The 21786-nt window shown below is 38.8% G+C and overlaps 1 protein-coding gene across 1 annotated transcript in view; it reads right to left on the bottom strand.

The window, feature by feature from the left end:
- Window positions 1-8229: 8229 nt before the first annotated feature.
- LOC140493885 (cytosolic 5'-nucleotidase 1A) overlaps window positions 8230-21786 on the bottom strand; it is an 80359-nt gene continuing 66802 nt past the window's right edge. The window contains exon 8 of the mRNA XM_072592879.1: window positions 8230-14013. Within this exon, the coding sequence (XP_072448980.1) occupies window positions 13708-14013 (306 nt within the window). The 3' untranslated portion in view covers window positions 8230-13707. The remainder of the gene's footprint in view (window positions 14014-21786) is intronic.

Raw genomic sequence — 21786 nt, 5'->3', positions numbered from 1 at the left:
GCTCATCACTCTTTGGGTGAAGAAATTTGTCATCATCTCAATCCTAAATGCACAAATATGTATGCGTAAGCACTGACGTCTAGGTCTGGACATTGCTTTGAACTTTCCAAATTTTTCTAGATTCTGGAAAGGTTTTATCCAGCAGAAAAGTGGCAACATAACTCCTCTATCAAGGAGAAGGTAGCAGAAAATAAGACATACAGGCCAGTTAGTTAATATCAGTTGTGTGAAAATGTTAGAATCAATCATTATGAAGGTAACAGTTAAACACTTCAAAAACGTCAAGGTATTCTGGAAGAGTCAGCATGGTTTGTCAAAGTGACACTAAACTGCGTTCTTTATACATTTCCTTAAATAAGGAGACCAAACATCCACAAGATATTTGAGATGTGGCCTTAACAATACCCTGTATAACTGAAGTATAACCTCTTTTATGTTCAATTCCTCTTGTAATAAAGAGTAGCATTCCATTAGCTCTCTTAATTCCTCACTGTATCTGTATTCTAACTTTTTGTACCTCATGAACTAACATACATATCCCTATTTACCTCCAAATCATTTTTACCAATTTATTGGAATTCTTCAAAGGAGTAAAATATGTTGTGGATAGAGTCATAGGGTTGTACAGCATGGAAACAGACCCTTCGGTCCAACCTGTCCATGCCGACCAGACATCCCAACCCAATCTAGTCCCACCTGTCAGCACCCGGCCAATATCCCTCCAAACCCTTCCTATTCATATACCCATCCAAATGCTCTTAAATGTTGCAATTGTACCAGCTTCCACCACATCCGCTGGCAGCTCATTCCATACACGTACCACCCTCTGCATGAAAACGTTGCCCCTTAGGTCTCTTTTATATCTTTCCCCTCTCACCCTAAACCTATGCCCTCTAGTTCTGGACTCCCCAATCCCAGGGAAAAGACTTTCCTATGCATGCCCCTCATAATTTTGTAAACCTCAATAAGGTCACCCCTCAGCCTCTGACGCTCCAGGGAAAACAGCCGCAGCCTGTTCAGCCTCTCCCTATTGCTCAAATCCTCCAACCCTGGCAACAGGGTTTTGATATACGAGACTGGGATTTTCAGAAGGTATTTGACAAGGTGCTACATAAAAGGTTATTGTATAATGAAGAAGAGCTTTGTGTTGAGAGGTCACATACCAGCATGGATAGAAGAGTGGCTGTTCGGCTGGCCAAGACAAAGTTTGCATAAATAGGTCCTTATCTGATTTTCAGGTAGTGACAAGTGGAGGTCCATGCTGGGGCCTTTTTATAATTTATATGAATGACTCAAATGACGGGAGCAAAGACACAGTAGCTAAATATGCAGATGTCCAAAAGATAGCTAGGAACACAAGTAGTAAAGATGACTTAAGGAGGGTTCGGACCAATATAGATAAATTGAAAGAGTAGGCAAAAATCTGCAAGATGGAGTATAATGTAGTGAAATGATTCACTTTAGCAGAAAGATGAAAAGGCAGAGCACTACTTAAAGGGAAACCTACTGAAATATCTGGAAGTAAAGAGGGACATGTATGCTACTCCATGAGGTACAAGTTAGTACAGATACAGCGAAGAATTAAGAGAGCTAACGGAATGCTTTTCTTTATTACAAGAGGAATTGAATGTAAAAGTTATGCATCATTTATACAGGGCATCGTTGAGGCCACATCTCAAATATCATGTGGAGATTTGGTCTCCTTATTTAAGAAAACTTACAACCATTTTGAAGGCATTTCAGTGGCACTTTACGAGATTTATACCTGGAATAAGTGGATTGTAGAAGAGTGAGGAGGAACTTTATTGAAGTGTTTAAGATCCTGAATGTACTTGACAGGTTGGCCATGGAAAGAATGTCTATCCTTGTGGGTGAATTCAGAACTAATTTTAAAATTAGGTGGCACCCTCGTAAAACAGAGATGTGGAGAAAAGTTTTCTAACATAGGGTTGTACATCTTTGGAACTGGCTGTGTCAGAACGTGGTGGACGTGGGGTCAATTGAATATTTATAAGATGGAGGTGGATAGATTCTCATTAAGCAAAGGAATCAAAGGTTGTCAGGAGTGGATGGGAACATGGAATTTAAAACAAACAAATCAGATTACATTGAAACATGGAGTAGGTTTAAGGCAGCACGGTGGCACAGTGGTTAGCACTGCTGCCTCACAGCCCCAGAGATCCTGGTTCATTTCCTGCTTCAGCTGACTGACTGTGTGAAGTTTACGCATTCTCCCTCTGTCTGCGTGGGTTTGCTCTGGTTTCCTCCCACAGTCCAAAAAAATGTGCAGGTTAGGTGAATTGGCCATGCTAACTTGCCTGTAGTGTTTGGTTTAGGGGAATGGGTCTGTGTGGGTTGTGCTTCGGCAGGTTGGTGTGGACTTGTTGGGCCGAAGGGCCTGTTTCCACACTGTAAGTAATCTAAATAGCGTACTTCTGATGCATATATTTATAGGCTGGCACATTATTTGAAACATTTTATTCAGCTTATTAAATTCAAGGAACATTTCTGTGAGTAACTCATTCATACATCATCATTTAATGCTTTTATAAGTTCTAGTTTCTTATGAGCTAAGATGATATGTACCTTTTCTCAGAGATGAAATACAAGGGCAGGCCCTCTGTGACATTATCAGCTCACCTTTGCAAGCATGGATACAGAAGTACAAAAATAAAAACAAACACAAAATATATGTTCCAATCCAAATTTACATTGGCTTATATCATATTCAAGAATGAACAAATTGTCTGCCTGCATTCTCCTTGTATCTATTTCAGATGTTTTTGCTCCTCCGAGTGCTTCTATGAGGTGTACTGCAAGTATCTGCAGATTGGCTGGCTGATGGAATGCTATTGATTTTCAATTAAGGAGATTGCAGACGACCTTTCGAGGTGATTGAGTACCTGTGGACCTAGAAGAGCTGGCTTCAAATTGCACCAGTTCTGCCTGGGCTGCATAAGTCTGAGCTGACCAGTAGACAAAGAACAGCAAAAGTACTAGTGGAACTAGTGGTGGGGTTGAGAGCATAAGAACAATCAGCTTGAAGTTCTGCAAGTTTATATTCCAGGCAAGCAGTCATTTCTCTGGACTGTCACTCAACAATCTTAGTAACCTTTTTGAGAACACATTGCTGCAGTGTTTGGAGACTCATTTGAACTGGTATCAGAGCCATGATGGCAACAATCCGAGTTTTCATAGAGGCAACCAGATGTTGCGTGGCCTCTTCATGAGCCAGCCTAAAAACTGACACAGAGGAAGTTACACCAGAGTTTAATCCAAAGGTGCAGTGATGGAGGTGCTGACCTGACAAATAAAGATTAGAAATGACCAGTATCAAATGGATACTAGAACCTCTATACTCTAACAAGGAGTACTGGCTTTTCAACAGGGTTCCCGATACTTCCAAATATTTGGATACATCTACTTCTTCAGCAACCTAGCCCAACAATTACCTCATCTGATTACTCTGCAGCAGAGTTAAGATGTGGTTTGGTCCTCTTGCAAGTTGGTATCTACACTATTCTTTCTCCAGCCTAAGTTAAAAATCACACAACACCAGGTTATAGTCCAACAGGTTTAATTGGAAGCACACTAGCTTTCGGAGCGACGCTCCTTCATCAGGTGATTCCCCAGCCTAGCTCTTGCGTAATTGTGACCTATAAGAATGTGGGAACGCACGTCCTCAAAAGATGGTGAGAAGAGATTAAACTACTCTTTCAAAAAGGAACTGCTTAAGCAGTTGAAGGGAAGAGCTTAAGTACCAAAGGGAACAGCATCAACTGCCAAGGAGCTGGAACCAGCTAAACAGGGTGAATAGCCTCCTTCTATGCTGGAACCAAACTGTAATCCATTAAAAAAAATTCGATTGTGCTTTTCCCCATTTTTTCAATGTGCATTGTGTTCCCCTCAGTTCAATAGGACTACTGTGTGTTAAGCAGTATTTGAAATGCAAGAAATTATTTTGCTTCTGATGAAAGATAAAAATAATTATCAGCCATAGGTTTGGATTTTCCTAACATTTTGGGACAAACTAGGTCCTGAGCCAGTTCGCTCAAACAATACATGTTGCTTGTTCTCAGACTTTTTTTTTGCCATGGAATTAAATGCTCCTGTAATTTATAAACTTTCAGGGATTCACTGGACAGTATTCCTGCACAAATTATACATTGCACTTGAGATGCAGCATTATTTTCTCCACAAATAAATTGAAATGCAAGTAGCTGTCTCATGTTTGTTTTATTATGATGGCTTTCTAATTTAACTTACACTTAAATTCTTTGGGGTTCTTCAGTTGTTTGTTGTGTTCCTTGTCGAGACATATAACTTTTTAAAAGGGATTTGAATTCCCAGTGCCAAACTCAAAAGATTACATGAAATTTCATGTTAAGACTTTTTTAAAAACAGCACTGACCAAACATTGCTTATTACTCAAGCAATATGCAAAACTACAGAAAAGTATCCTATCTTAAATTCCTAATATGACCAGAAACCCTAGCATCTGGAAGATTACAATACATTGTGCAGAATGGTGGTTTTTACTGGAACCAGTCTGAGTTACATCTAGCTTCCAACAAGCTCATGGCTTTTATTTTGCTGAGTCACAATGTTCAGCAAATCTCACTTCCCTCAGTCTTCTGAGGTCACTGACAGGACCTCCAGTAAAAAGGCATACCCCACTGATGATGACTTCTGGTCATGCTAAGGTCATCTTCCAGTCTTCTTAATTTTTTTTTAAAAACTGGTTCTGCTTCTCCAAATTGTAATATATTCATATCTACATTGCGCCTATAGCTAACATTGAAAGACCACCACGGTGTCTCAGTTGTTAGCACTGTTGCCTCACAGCACCAGGAACCTAGGTTCAATTCCAGCCTTGGGCCACCGCCTGTATGGAGTTTGCATGTTCTCCCTGTGTCTGCGGGAGTTTCCTCCCACGATCCAAAGATGTGCAGGTTAGGCGAATTGGCCATGCTAAATTGCCCATAGTGTTCACGGACATGTAGGTTAGGTGAGTCTGGGTTAATTTAAGGGAATGGGTCTGGGTGGGTTACTATTTGGAGAGTTGGTGTGAACTTGTTGGGCCGAAAGGCTTGTTTCCTCATTGTAGGGATTGTACATTAGCCTTTTCCTTTGTTGCTCCCAGCTGCTGTGTGTCTCTTTCTCTGGGATACACTCTGTCCTAGGTCTCTTGAGGAGCAAGATACCTGCTTTCCTTTACGTTCAGTTGTGAAAGCTGGCAGTTGAGTTTCAATAGTTCCCAAATTCATCCAGGTGACCTATACTCATTGGGCAAGAAGAACTGCTAGAGAGCAAAATAGGTTTGCAGATCCTCAGCCAGGCCAAACTTTTAAGTAGCTTATTCAAAACAAAAAGCAAGGGAATTCTGGTTAAAGAAATCTGGCTTGGTATTGCAGATGCAGGTGAACCTGTGCAATGAGTTCATCCAACTTCACTTTTCCTATCATAAGCAAATCCAGGTGTGGGTTGAGGCTGACAACTGAAGAATAGTCACTTAGGTTAACTATTAGAAAGCTGATGAGAATGAGAAGGCAGAATTCAACAATTGTCAGCATCTTTGTCAGAAATAAGCATAGTGTTGGTACTTGTGCCTGAACATATACTGGTGAGCAAATACTTCATGCAATAGAGTTGGAGCAGGTGGCATCTACCTTTTCATACAGATTTAAACACTCTGTAAAAATAAATAAACTAGCAGTTACATTAAAGCACGAGTTAGAAAACTGAGACAAGTTCTTAACCTAAAGGTATTACTTCGTGGCTTGGCTACAGACCAGATTACCTTACCCTTAGTAACAAAGGAAATATTGCATTAAACAACAATTTGTCTTTACATAGCAGCTTTGATGCAGGTAATTGCCCCTTGTACTTCAGAGGTGTAAAGAAATAAGGGAAGCTTGACAAGGATGATTTTAGATGGGGATGACCAGTAGCCTGGTCAAAGAGTTTGTTTGTAAAGAGAGAGGTGGAAAAGCAGAAAGACCTGTAGGAATTCTAAGGCATGGGGTAAAAACAATAACTGCAGATGCTGAAAACCAAATACTGGATTAGTGGTGCTGGAAGAGCACAGCAGTTCAGGCAGCATCCAAGGAGCAGTGAAATCGACATTTCGGGCAAAAGCCTTTTGCCCCAAACGTCGATTTCGCTGCTCCTTGGATGCTGCCTGAACTGCTGTGCTCTTCCAGCACCACTAATCCAGTATTCTAAGGCATGGGGCCTAGCCTGCTAATGACATGGCTGCTAATAATGAATCAATGCAGGAACCTGGTGTGACAGAAATAGAAATGCTGTAGTTTTGTGTTTGCAGAATTTAGAAAGATAAGGAAAGTTGAAAACATTGTGATTTAAAAAGGATGACCATTTCAAATTTGAGGAGTTAAATCAATGTCAGCTAGTGGGTTGTCAACTGTGGTTTGCCATATTTATGGAAATTTGGTCAGGTGACATGTGAGAAGATGACAATGATGTGACATCATTTGTTGAGATGTTTAATCACATGATGTTAGATCATAGGATGCGTGTCCCCTATTTGCAAATGTCAGCACATTTATCACCAACACCCAACTAAAATACTGAATTTTTTTGTTTTGTACTGAGATGAATGAAATAATTCATACTCCAAAGGAAAGACAAAAAAAATTTCAAAGGCAAATACTATTTAAACAAAAATTACTTCTATGATGTTTCCATAGTATCAACTGCAATGAGAAATAGAAAATAAACTCCAATGATTTGACAAAACAATCGTCAATATAAATATCTTCCAATTAGGATTTTCATAAAATACATGTCAAGTTACAAAAATACTTTAAAAAGCCTATTTCATTGGTTCACACAGCCCATCGCTGACACCTAATTTCAGAAGTGAGTCTTATTCCTCAAAGAGAAACACCAAACTCGTCCAACTCACAGGCAAGAATGCAATTGCATTATACAACAGCACATGTTACACAGCAATGCAAAATTGACTTTTGGTGTTTTTGAATGTATTTGTGTGTATCCAGTTGTGGATTATCTGTGGTCATCTTCATATATGTAGCACTGTACAGGGCAGAGACCTGGCTAAAGTTCAGAAAGTCTCGAAGGATTAACGTGGATGAGATGACTTTATTCAGAAGTTTTCGACAAAGAATGATAAGGGGACCACACAGAAATGGTGAAATAAACAGAAGGAAACACAAATCAATGATAAGAAAGTAGGAATCCAACAGAGATTAATTGCAACAGAAGAGAAGAAACACATGCACCAGATTCAAACTGGTTGTGAGAATGAAGAACTATTTTAGAAACTTGGCTGTGGGAAAATATCTATGAAATTGCAGCAAGAAAGGGGCCAAGAGCAGTACTGCCAAATGCAGATTCAGGAGAAGAAGCAAATCCTCAAATGAGTGAAGTGTACCCATATACAGATGTTACCATCAAGTCACGTCACTGTATGTTTAACATAAAGCTCACCGTTATTTAAATTTTTCACCTCCTCCCCATAAGGATAAGCCTCTGAGCCTATAGAAAAATACATTACACAGTGATGCTCAGGAGTGCAGAACACACTCACATCAGTTTGTATTTTATATCACCACGCTGCAAATTATTGTTTTCAATAAATGACTGACCAGAGATTTTGAATGAGTTGTGATCATCATTTACTTGAAACATCATTTGAACATCTGCAGATTGCTTTTTATTAAACATCAGAAGATGAGGGCATATCCAGTAGACCCTTTCCAGACATTCCGGGAGGGTTGGCAACTTTTAGGGCAGTGACAACAGAAATCATTAATGAGCATAACTTAGTGAGTCTTAGGATACTAGCATTAGAGATTTAAATGAACTGGTTTACAGAAGACCAATGAGAGAAGCCAGCCAAGATAACACTTGAACAGCGAATTCTGGAGGTGACAAAGACATGGATAAGAATTCCAGCAGCAGATGAAACAAAGGTGGATGGTATTACAGAAAATGCAAAGTTTCACGACTGGTTAAATTTTGGGTTGGCAATTCAGTAAGAACAGGCTACTCTCTTTACTTCATATCGTGTTAATTTATTCCAGGCCAGCAATGTGTTATCCACCTGCAAAACAAAAGTCTAATGTCTGCTGTTTATTGTTATAAGTCTGTTCATTCAAAGCCTCTACACTTACACTATACACACGGGGCCCCACTGTGACGTGCAGATGATTACAGGCTTGAAAGTGCACAAAAACAAGAGCATTTTGTAAAACCGTTTATTGTGAATGTTGACAGTATGCATCAACTCATTGTTTGTATAGTACAGAATAAATAGCAATCCATGCCCTTAGCCATTTCCAAATACATATAAAACCTCATAAAAGCTAATGTATGATAAATTGCAGTATAAATAAATTGTTCTCAAATCTTGGAGAAAATTTTAAACTACCTGATTTGGTTACCTCCCAACTTTATATGTATACTTGCAAAGACAACATTTCTGCGTAACGAATTGTACTGCTTACATGATTAGCTAATGATGACATCTTAGTATTGAATAGTACTGCATAATTTCATTGAATAGAATTACATTTTGTGTGGAAACCTATCTTAGAGAAAGTGTGTGTCAACTCTTACTGATAAAAATAAAACCTAATTCCCAGTAACTTTCATTCAGAAAACATGAGTCAGGGCACAACACTTAAAATTATGAAAACCCTGTAGATACTGAAAAACAGAGTTTCCATGTTCTCCCTTTTTTTTTATTAGAGATAAAACTAGGACTGTGATGTCCTCATATAATGTGCATACAGCACGTGCTAATTTTCCACCATTATAAATAAACGACAGCATGAATTCTGATGGCCTACACCAGACACAACTTCATTCACTGCTTTTACCCCACTATCAACTGACTCAAATCCTGTAGACAGGGTCATTAAAGTGTGGTTGCTTATGTTCCTGGTAGCACTAAAAAAAACTGACCACTCACCTGAAGTGATGGAATTTAGAGTAATAGCAAACTCTACATCAGTGGTGCAGCCCCTCATTGATTCATGGGAGGGTTAATAGACTTTGGCCAATAAATGCAAGGATTTGAAAGATTTTTTGAACAAATATATCATGTTTGGCAACAAATCCAAACTAAAATCCATCCCTTTTGTATCAATTGTTCTTTTATGTGTTTTAGTGTGGCCTACATAGCAAGCAGAGCACTTGGGTTATCTGACAGGATCTCTGCTGCTACTTAGAAAAAGTGTCTCTCTAAGTTAACACCAGTACAGAGTGGAGAATTGCATACTTTCTCGATAGAAGTTCACAATTGCACTCATAAAGGGGCAGAAATACAAGCAGTGCATGAATATCCAGCTAAGTACTCCAATTTCATCCCATAAGATAATGAAATTTCTGGGCTTGTGTGCAATATTACCCTGTCAAATGTATAGAGCTTGCTATTACTCTACACATGTGAAAGGGTAATATTGCACACAAGAGTGTGTTATTTTCTGCCAGAACTCTATTCTCCAAATATACAAGGTGTACTATCGTACAAGAACTCTATTCCTCATATTTACACAACTTATTTTCCCTCAAGATGAAAACTTACAAATATTGGTAGCAACAGTACAATCCCAACCTTATTAAATATTCAGCCCTCATGACTGTAGATTTAAGTGCGCAATTATTTTGCTGAACTAAATCTAAATTATCTAGCTTAGTTGGCACTTTGGCTTTAAGCTTACATCATCTAATCTATTGTATGATATGGTCTTGTAATAGTGTTTCAAATGCAAGATTCATATGACATCTTTTAGTCCACAAACAACAAGCTATATTGCAGTCTGTATTTTTATGCTATTTCATTTAAACTTAAAATGTTCATTAGTAATATGCTTAAACAATTTATAATTTTAAAATTACAGTGTGATCCGACAGTGAACAAAATGCCCAGGTTTAACATCTGGAGAAAGGAAGTCGGAACAGTAGGAAAATAGAAAAGTTATTAATCATATTTCCATTTTGTTACTCCATCACACCTTAAAGTTGGAAGTTGGAAAAGTATGTTGCGGCTTGTGGAAATTGTTACTAACATAATGAAAATGGACTATCAACATTCAACTTTTACTATTTGACTTTAATACCATAGACATTTATGGATTAAAATGGTTGTAAAAAAATTGACAGACTTAATTGGCTGCTTTGACACCTGACAAGTCCAGACAACCCGTATGAAATATATAAAGCCAGCCACGTTCTAAATACAATTGTAATTGAGAGACACTGAAACTCAGCGAGGCATCACAAAATATATTTCTTGTTTTACACACACTTGCTGGATAACTGCACATACTGAGTGATAAAAAGTTGCCTACAGCTATCCACCTTAACAATGACACAGAAATCAGAATCTGCAAAGGTACAGGTATATCAATAACAGCCCTTGAGCAACAAAACAGAATAAAAGCAACATGCACTGACAACTGCAAGGATATCAAAATTTGCTCTCCCTTTTCATCTCAGAAATTAGGGCCAATGAAAAGGTAACTTAGAAAAAACCCAAGTCACGAAGAAATCAAATCTGCAAACTGTGCCATTTCTAAGAGAACAGGACAATAGCTAAGCAGCCAGGACTCAGGTTTCACTCTCAGCTCAAGGACATTAAACACTTTTAACTGCAACTACCTTTACCTTTCTGTCTGCACAGACGCCTCCCTCATCTTTTTAAGTTTATTACCTGTGTTTGTGTGTTTAATGCTGCATTTTCCTATTTTCCTTAGGTTTAATAGATGATAAACTCCACTCTCTTCCACTCAAGAAAACCTTGGAGTTGCCCCTCCTAACAAAGCTTAATTGAAATGTGACAGCTACATGCTTAAAAAGTGAGACAATCATCCTTCTTTATCTCTTAGTGACAATATAACCTTCATCAATTTCTGTAAAACAGAAAATGCCTTTTTTTTAATGTGCAACCATCCCTCCTTCTGCCACATGAATTGAGAATTCTAAGACCAATTGCATCAACCTGCATAAATAATAATACAAAGTCTCTCAAGACGTGAACTTGCAAGATACCACCATGTAGACAGGAGTCTGTGGAGTCTTAAAATCCTTCATTTACTAAAGAAAACACAAAAAATCTCTTTGGTTTTATCTTAAAATAATTTATCAATTTCAATTCACTACCCTTTTCTCTAACACAAAATAGTTACAATCATTCAGCAGGGAAAATATGTGATGATATTGTTGAGAATTCACTCTGAAACTTGAACTTGAAATTCTGTAATATTTAATTGCATTTTTGGACGTACTCTGATAGTTCAGTTCCTCATTGACAGCAGTTGCTTCAATAATGAAATGTTGCTATTTATGATGGTTGATTGATATTCACTGCTCCCTTCTCTGTCAAAAACGTTTTGCATCCTTCTGACATATGATTGCATGAAAACAACCATCTTTTGAGCGGGAAACAAATCACTCTCCATATGCAAACCTATCAATACATGCTAAGTCGTTCATCACGGGGAAAACCCAAGCCAACATCTTCCTCCCTAATCCAGGTGTATTATGGCAAACTGTAGCATCTTCATTTCTCGCCAGTCTAGATTACCTAATTCAACACAGAACAGAGATCAACCATATCACTTGCTCGATCCATTCAGTTTTGCCTATAGAGCACAAACTCATGAACTATCATGAGACGGGAAGAATATGTAAATATATTAAAGTAGGATATAAACACTAAGCAGATCTACAATGCATGAAGATACAGGATAAGGCTCATTTCATATTCAGATACTTATTTTCACAAAGCCTACATGGAACCTATTAATAGAAGGGTAAGCTGTATGTCTAATCTAGCCTCTCTACAGATAAATGCAGTTGATATGCAAGTAGCCTGTGGGTTGAGCTCATTTAGCTCATTTCCTAAATGTAACAACTTAGCTCCCGTTTCTATTGCCAGCTCAATTTGTATTCTGTACATCTTAGAGATCACAAAGGCATTATATTGCTATCAAGTATCAGTAACACCTATCCTTAAATTAGACACAGGTTGTCAGCATCATAAACATAAAGTGAATACAACTGAAACCCAAAAGAACTCTGTACAGCTTCAGAATTATAATATATAAAACTATACTATCACATGATTGACACAGAAACAACCAAAGCATGCAAAGGAGCAATAATGACTGTTCCATGTATCATCTTAGACTAATACAGTTAAGCTTTTAAAATATTCTCCATTACAGAGGCCTGTGCAACCTGTAATCGAGCAGTGCAACAGTTATTCACATACAGTAGGATGATGTAAACCAAAACCTGGGTTCCTTCCTGTAACCAAACCACTGCCCAATCTTTGTGTTAGCATAACTGCAAACTTCATAGAATTTCACATGTAGTACTGTTCACCAGACTCTCCAGCTTTAATGTTTATTGGCAAATTGGAGAATATACAGGGTTCTACAGAGGAGGAACTGGTCCATGTATAAGCAACTGTCACTCTATTTAAAAGAAAACTCCGCACTGGAGCACATTTCCAGCAGTGGGTTCTCTTCCCTTTGTGCTGGCTTATTGATAAATATCTGCATTGAAGTGTGTGGCCTTTAACTCACTGTGGAAAATCAGAATTGGAGGAGTAATGTGTCTCCGTGGAAGGCCTGGAAGAACTTAAGATCTTAGTGGTCGGTTGCTTTTCTGTAACACAGGCGAGCTGGTCAGAGGAGTTTGGGAAGATTGCTGCTTATCTTGGCCCCACAAGAAAAATACCTTACTTCCTTTTTGAGGGCCTTCACTAAGCCTTGGACAAATTTCATTGGTCTGGCCAGGAAACTTTTAAAATCACCTCATAGTCCTTGGACCCTGATTACCATATTGTAATGAAGCATGCAAACATCCAACATTAAAACACTTTAAAGTGTGAGATTAAAGCTCAAAAATATGTTGCTCAATTTTAACTGATGTTCTGCCATAGTGCATGGAATTAAAATGCCCTTGAAATTTGATTAATATTTTAATGGGCTGTCATTTAAAATATCTCCCAAAATTTCCAGAATTACAAACAACACTTTTACCAGATGATCAAGAATTTGACACCAAGCTTCAGACTAGGGAGTTAGGTTCTCTTTCTATTCACCTTGGTGCAATTCTATATAGCTCCTAAATTCAGGAAAACTTGAGACAAACTAGTTGAATTCCAGGAAACCTAAATGGATAAAAAAGGTTAACAAAAACAGTTCATAACCCATGTTGAAAATCACCATCTTCAATATGTTAAAATCGCTGCATTTAATTCTATCACTGAGGACAGTAACTTTCTGGTGACAGCATTTGATTTTTTTAAAATTAGATTTTTAAGAATTGTGTGATCACAATGTGAAAGTTGCAAGTGCTGAAATGAAACAAAGAGTTAAATTTTTTTGACTAGAGCTTTTCAGCAAGTGAAATTAATTTGTATTGGGATTGAAGGCTTTAATATACTAAGGTAAAGTTTTCAAATGTGCGCCTTTTCTGATAATGCTCAACTGTTGTAAGTGCATATTAGCAATTTGTGCATATACAGCTCATCGACATTTCTGCATTCTGGTTCCCATTCAACCAATACGTCTTATCCTGTGTCACAGGCTGTGACAAGGCTGGCTAGCAAGGCTCTACCTTTACAGTGAGAAATCAAAAAAGCTATCCTATAATGCTAGCCCATACCACTGTCACTGCCTATGAAAAGGAAAGTGTCATATCAAACTATTCACAGCCACATGGTACAAAGGCTGCTGGAATTCCATATTCACGTGCTCCTTTGATATTACGTGCATTATCATCAAAGAAAATGTGAGGTTGGATGTGGGCTAAAAGTGGACCTTTTGGACTCCCTGCCATAAAGAAAGCTTCATCAATCTTGAGTCCCCAGCTACGCAGAGTTTTAATGGCTCGGATACCCAGCTTGTTGCCACTTCTTGCCGTCACCAGATACGTGCAGATTGGATCATTCTCTGGACTAAACTTCTTCTTCATCTCTCCAAGAATCATAGCAAATTTCTTCATGGGGCCCTATTGATAGAACAATTAGATTATTAAATGAATAACAATGAGTTTTCAGAAAGTTTTTAAGGAATATAAGTTACAGATAAATGATATGTGAAGATATTTTAAGGATATATGTATGGGGTTAATGTAAACCTAAAATGAGTGACACCAATTGTATATGGTAATTGACAAGGCCTTGCTTAGAAGACTATTATATAAGCGTATTTAATTTTTCTCCATTCCTATTCTGAACTTGCTTACTCCCCCTCGGGTTCAACTCATAAGCTCGACCTGAAAGTTTGGGCAATAATTATGAGCGGCACGGTGGCACAGTGGTTAGTACTGCTGCCTCACAGCGCCAGAGATCAGGGTTCAATTCCTGCCTCAGGTGACTAACTGTGTGGAGTTTGCATGTTCTCCCCATGTCTGTGTGGGTTTCCTCCGGGTGCTCCGGTTTCCTCCCACAGTCCAAAGTTGTGCAGGTCAGGTGAATTGGCCATGCTAAATTGCCCGTAGTGTTAGGTAAGGGGTAAATGTAGGGGTATGGGTGGGTTGCGCTTTGGCGGGGCGGTGTGGACTTGTTGGCCCGAAGGGCCTGTTTCCACGCTGTAATATAATGTAATCTAATAACTTAACATAGATAGAAGGGCCTGTTTCCACACTGTAAGTAATCTAATCTAATCTAATTAAGGGGGGGGGGGTCAACAGTGAAAATCATTGAATATTCGGCTTATTTATTTTAAGGTTGTATCTTGTCAATATATGAATGACGACAAGATGGATAAGAAAATTCTTTGTAAAATGACAGCATTAAACTCCCCAAATATTTTCTCAACTTCATAGTCAGCCAAGCACTGTCTCTTCAAAACCAAGCTATTAATCAGCCAGAATTTCCTCTGGTCGAGCATCTGGAAAACAAGACCATTTTATTTCACCTCTGCATAAAACTTCTCTATTCTTCAAATGGATTTCACCTTCCCTTCTGACTGCTTAAATGAACTGCACGAGTAGATCCTCAATTTTTTTAACTGGCGTTGCAGATGTGAGTTACAAAACTCACATGACAGCCACCATTGCTCCTTCTAAACTGCATGACACTTTAACAATTGGGAAAATGCTCTGCAGGGAACAAAGTGGTTTCGCACAATTAACATTTCCTTTAAGGTGTGCTCATATGCGGTCACATGCCAATTTTAAAGGAACCATACAACATAACAAACTGGCTGTGTACAACGAGGAAAGCTCGTGAACCAATGCTGGTCACTATCTAACAGCTTTATTCTGCAATCTACTTCACTTTTATTATCTTTTATCACTGAAAACACACTCTGGTCACCTTCCAAATTTATATTTCAAATGCTCTCCTCGCCAGCCTCCTATCAAACTCCACTCAGAAATTCCATTTTGTCAATATTTCTGGACTCTGATTCCCATTATATTAACACTTCTGACCCTGCATGAGCTTCTTATCCCCCAGTGCCTCTTCATCAAAATCTAATCTTACCTATAAATCTCTCCAGCGTTTTTCTTCCTTGCCTTGGTATATGTTCCAATTTTGTCCCACAGTCGGCCCAGAAGGAAAAACCAGTAAAACTGGTGAATGAAATACTGTTCAGACTCATCATGTATACCTAAAAATGGGTCTCCAGTAAAACCAGTATGTTCATTTGCAAATATTATTGATTTTTAAGACTTTCTTTTTCCTTCCGAGGAACTATTTTCCCCTCAGATTCTGGCCACCATTTCTTTTTTTCAAATTTGCCATCCTCATTAATGAAAGATCTTAAAGCTATAGAGGTCTCAAGCTTACATAACTCCCTTTCCTAAACTCACTTTCCTTGTTTCATCTCTCCTGCCAAGGAAGCACCTCGGAACATTTTAATAACATTCAAAGTAATATCTGTATCATTGCAATTATTACTGAGATCTGTTAATGTCATCATTTCAGGGGTAGGCTAGAGTACTTTGTAAGTAAATGGTTAAGAGGATTTTAAATTACTAGCTATTTAAATTAGTAGCCAGCAGAAATTTTCAGTTTTATGGGTAAAGAGCCCAGGTTTGGATCTTAGTTTCCGTCTTATTAGCTACTATCATTTGCAGAGGTGGGGTACAAGTAGCCTGTAAGTGTGCCACCTTCAAACTCCTTGCTTTTATTACAGTGGAGATTTAAAAAGAAAGATCAGCTAAGTTTACTCTCCATTGGATAATAACTACCTGATAGTATAATTCTACATGAAGTAGGAACAGCACAGACTTTGATACACTCCACGGTTGTTTAGTCTCCCACTATTTTCTGTCAATATTCACTCATGAAGAATGATCACTTGAAATAAGGGCAAATGCCAGGGGGAATGTTCCAAAGGACAGAGGTGAGGAAGCTGGAAGTTGTGTTCTAATCATTATGAACTGGCCAATTCAGAAAAAAGGCCAATAGCCTGAAACATTAATTTTGTTTTTCTGCTGCTTCTAAGTGTTTCCTACACTTTCTGCTTATATTTCAAGTTTCCAGCATCCACAGTATTTTGCTTTTACATTCCTAATCAACTGTTTCCATTCCCTTAAGTATATGATATATCTGAAATAGATAATTTTTTAGCAGTCATAGAGATGTACAGCACGGAAACAGACCTTTTGGTCCACCCCATCCATGCCAACCAGATATCCCAAACCAATACAGTCCCATCTGCCAGCACTTGGCCCATATCCCTCCAAGCCCTTCCTATTCATATACCCATCCAAATGCCTTTTAAATGTTGCAATTGTACCAGCCTCCACCACTTCCTCTGGCAGCTCATTCCATTCACGTACCACCCTCTGTGTGAAAAGGTTGCCCCTTAGGTCCCTTTTACATCTTTCCCCTCTCATTCTAAACCTATGTCCTCTAGTTCTGGACTCCCCCCACCCGAGGAAAAAGACTTTGTCTATTTATCCTATCCATGCCCCTCCTAATTTTGTAAGCCCCTATAAAGTCACCCCTCAGCCTCGGACGCTCCAGGGAAAATAGCCCCAGCCTGTTCAGCCTCTCCCCATAGCGCAAATCGTCCAAACCTGGCAACATCCTTTTAAGCCTTTTCTGAACCCTTTCAAGTTTCACAACATCTTTCTGATAGGAACGAGACCAGAATTCCACGCAATATTCCAACAATGGCCAAACCAACGTCCAGTACAGCTGCAACATGACCTCCCAACTCCTGTACTCAATACTCTGACCAATAAAAGAAAGCATACCAAATGCCTTCTTCACTATCCTACCTACCTGCGACTCCACTTTCAAGGAGCTATGAACCTGCACTCCAAGGTCTCTTTGTTCAGCACCACTGCCTATGACCTTACCATTAAGTGTATAAGTCCATTAAGATTTGCTTTCCCAATTCATCTGAATTAACCTCCATTTGCCACTTCTCAGCCCATTGGCCCATCTGATCAAGATCCTGTTGTAATCTGAGGTAACTTTCTTCGCTGTCTATTACACCTCTAATTTTGGTGTAATCTGCAAACTTACTAACTGTACCTCTTATGCTCGCATCCAAATCATTTATGTCAATGACAAAAATTAGAGGACCCAGCACCGATCCTTGTGGCACTCCACTGGTCATAGGCCTCTAGCCTGAAAAACAACTTTCCACCACCACCCTCTCTCTTCTACCTTTGAGCCAGTTCTGTATCCAAATGGCTAGTTCTCTCTTTATTCCATAAGATCTAACCTTGCTAACCAGTCTCCCATGGGGAACCTTGTCGAACGCCTTACTAAAGTCCATATAGATCACATCTACTGCTCTGCCTTCATCAATCCTCTTTGTTACTTCAAAAAACTCAATCAAGTTTGTGAGACATGATTTCACGTCCACAAAGCCGTGTTCACTATCCCTAATCAATCCTTGCCTTTCCAAATACAGGTACATCCTGTCCCTCAGGATTCCCTCCAACAACTTGCCCACCACCGACATCAGGCTCACTGGCTTATAGTTCGCTGGCTTGTCCTTACTACCCTTCTTAAAGAGTGGCGCCACGTTGGCCAATCTTCACTCTTCTGGCACCTCACGTGTGACTATCGATGATACAAATATCTCAGCAATCACTTCTCTAACTTCCCACAGAGTTCCCTGATCAGGTCCTGGGGATTTATCCACCTTTATGTGTTTCAAGACATCCAGCACTTTTTCCTCTGTAATCTGGACATTTTGCAAGGTGTCACCATCTATTTCGCTACTTTCTATATCTTCCATATCCTTTACCACAGCAAATACTGGTGCAAAGCACTCGTTTAGTATCTCCCGCATTTTCTGCAGCTCCACACAAAGGCCGCCTTGCTGATCTTTGAGGGCCCTATTCTCTCCCTAGTTACCCTTTTGTCCTAATGTATTTCTAAAAACCCTTTGGATTCTCCTTAATTCTATTTGCCAAAGCTATCTCTTGTCCCCTTTTTGCCCTCCTGATTTCCCTCTTAAGTATATTCCTACTGCCTTTATACTCTTCTAAGGATTCATTTGATCTACCCTGTCTATACCTTACATACGCTTCCTTCTTTTTCTTAACCAAACACTCAATTTCTTTAGTCATCCAGCATTCCCTATACCTACCAGCTTTTTCTTTCACCCTGACAGGAATATACTTGGTCTGGATTCTCGTTATCTCATTTCTGAAGGTTTCCCATTTTTCAGCCGTCCCTTTACCTGCGAACATCTGCACCCAATCAGCTTTTGAAACTTCTTGCCTAATACCATCAAAATTGGCCTTTCTCCAATTTAGATTAGATTACTTACAGTAATTTAGAACTTCAACTTTTAGATCTGTTCTATCCTTTTCCATCACTATTTTAAATCTAATAGAATTAAGGTTGCCGGCCCCAAAGTGCTCCCCCACTGACACCTCAGTCACCTGCCCTGCCTTATTTCCCAAGAGTAGGTCGAGTTTTGCACCTTCTCTCATAGGTACATCCACATACTGAATCAGAAAATGTTCTTTACACACTTAAGAAATTCCTCTCCACCTGAACCCTTAACACTATGGCAGTCCCAGTCTGTTTGGAAAGTTAAAATCCCCTATCGTGACCACCCTACTATTCTTACAGATAGCTGAGATCTCCTTACAAGTTTGTTTCTCAATTTCTCTATGACTATTAGGGGGTCTATAATATAATCCCACCCCCTTTTCTATATTTAAAATCTCACAACTCAGCAATTCCAATATCACGTCAGGCTCATGCTATTCAAATACAAATTAAATCCCTGATGATGGCACGGTGGCTCAGTAGTTAGGGCTGTTGCTTCAGGGGCATGCAGGTTAGGTGGCTTAGCCATGGAAAATGGGATAGGTTAGAAGGGGTGGGTCTGGGTGGGATGCTCTTTGGTGGGTCAGTGGGGACTCAATGGGCCAAGTCATCTGTTTCCACACTGCAGGGATTCAATGATCATGGAAGGCCTCTTGGCTCACCTTTGCACTGCATTCAATTCAATACACTGAATGTTTCCCATATTTCTTATTAACCAGGACTAAAAATAACAATCAAAGTACAAATTGATGGAATAGCTTAATCACTACTATTTCTGATTTAGTTCAACCTTCAGTTGCAGTAACTGCCCAAGAGTTCAATCCAAAAAATCAACTTCTGATATTAGCTTTGGCCTTAAATTTCATTGTTCCACTGTCTTATTGATTACTTCTCTAAATTGGCAATGCAATCATCATGGCAGAGAAGGAAGACATTCACATCCATGTGGTTCTCTGTTAAACGTTGAGTCTACAGAAAATTAGGTCTCTTTCAATTTGATCCTCAGAACGATGAAACAGCCACATACAATATTTTCTCTCTCTTTTCTTGGCTTGCTTACATATTTTGTTTAGTTCATTCTGTGACTTCTGGGTTGTCTCCTACTTCTTTGCCCCTCCTATCATGGCACTGTGCTATATTATTGATGTAAATTAGAACAGAGTCCTGAGTCACTATATGCAAAACTTATCTACATAATCAATAGCCCTAAAACCAGTTCTTTGCTACACCTCAGACAATTTCTTAGCCCATTAAATTCTGACCAGAATCTTCATAAGTTTGTGTTTAATGAATATGGAATTTTAGCAATTTCTTTTACAATATTTCCAAAAATTGAACTGGATTGACATTTCCTCAAAAAAATTGTTTGCTGTACATTTTTTGGTCGGATCTTCCCTGTCGAAATCCATTGGGTTATCGTTGTACAAATGATCCTCAAAGATACATTGGACTACAATAGTTATTTAACTAAAACTGCCTGCATCTGCATTGTTATCTTGTTGCAATTGTGGATACCCTAGTTTTGAACTTACTTCTACCTCCTTTATTTGTTTAGGGTGATTAAAAAAAAGATTTAACCTTAGCTCACCAATTGTCCTCTGACCTTTGAGACAAAAAGATCATTGGGCCAAATTCCAGTTCATAATTTCAGCTGACATTTCAATGTAATACTGAAGAGATGCTGCACCATGAGAGGTGTCACCTATCTGACTAAAGCAAAGACTTGGTTGCCCTATTTTGTGGACGTGAAAGATTCAAAGAAGTGCAGGGCCTTCTTGGTGTCATGGACAACATTTATCACTGACCATACATAATCAAACCAGGTGATTTTTTTCACTCCACTGTCAGAGGTATTGTCAGATGAAACATTAAATTGAATATCATGTCAATTCTCCTACAATGAACTTCAAAGATTCTATGATTCATTCTAATAAAAGCAGGGAAGACCTCCCTGATGGCCAAGAAATTAGTTCAGCCTACAACACCAGAACAGATTATCTGATCATCATTGCATTCTTGCTTATGGGATGATTTTGTGCATTAATTGACTGCCTTAGTACTGCATTAAGAGGTCTACAGCTCATGATTTCCCTTGCTTAAAGCAATTTTTTGGATACTGTATTTGCAATCTTGGTCTCATCCACAATCATCAAGGTATTTGCAAGTTTTTAATTATCTTCTCTATTCTCTGGGTGTCCTCTTTATAGCCGACTCCCTTAGCAGAAACATACTTGTATGGCTGGGTCCGTATGTGCAATGTTTGTGCGTATGCATGACTGGACATAATGTGCACAATCACATATCTATGGAGCATGATGGATCAATACATCTGTGTGCTAGGGCTTAGGGAGTATGGATTGGTATTCTATAGGTTGAAATATTATCTAAAAAATGGAGTATTGCAAACTGTTCACTGATACAGCTAAAAATGGAAAACTACTACAGTGTCACTAACAACTTTTGTGCAAGCTGTATTGACTATAATAATAGAAAGCAAATCAGAAAACAACAGAAATAAAACCCAAAAAATACGGCAATTTCTAATACATAAGACAATCAGCTACCCATTCTAAATTTCTGGGGACACAAGTTCAAATACCACCATGACACTGGTAAAATGTATATTCCATTAAATCATAAATGCAACATTTTAATCAAACTATTTCTTGAGTTTGGAAACTCACCTCAGTAATTGGGCTAGGAAACGAACATCAATTGTCTTAAAAATCTATCTGGATCACTGAATTCCTTTAGGGAAGAAATCTACCATCCTTACCTGATCTGATCTCCTGTGTCTCCAGAACCATCATCATGTGACTGAAACCTAAATGTCCCCTCAAACAGTCTAACACATCACTCAGTTCAAGGCATTTGGGACTGGGCAATAAATCCATGCAATAAGAAATAAAAATCTCCAATAGATAGCTTGGATTGTTAAAGTATATGCAGGGGATGGCAATGCCTCCTTAGAATTCAGACTTGCACACATATATTTTGTGGGGTGAATTTGTACTTACAGAGTTACG

The sequence above is a fragment of the Chiloscyllium punctatum genome, chromosome 22, assembly GCF_047496795.1.
Source record: "Chiloscyllium punctatum isolate Juve2018m chromosome 22, sChiPun1.3, whole genome shotgun sequence".
In the NCBI taxonomy this organism is placed as follows: Eukaryota; Metazoa; Chordata; class Chondrichthyes; order Orectolobiformes; family Hemiscylliidae; genus Chiloscyllium; species Chiloscyllium punctatum.
This window is presented reverse-complemented; position numbering and strand designations above follow the sequence as displayed.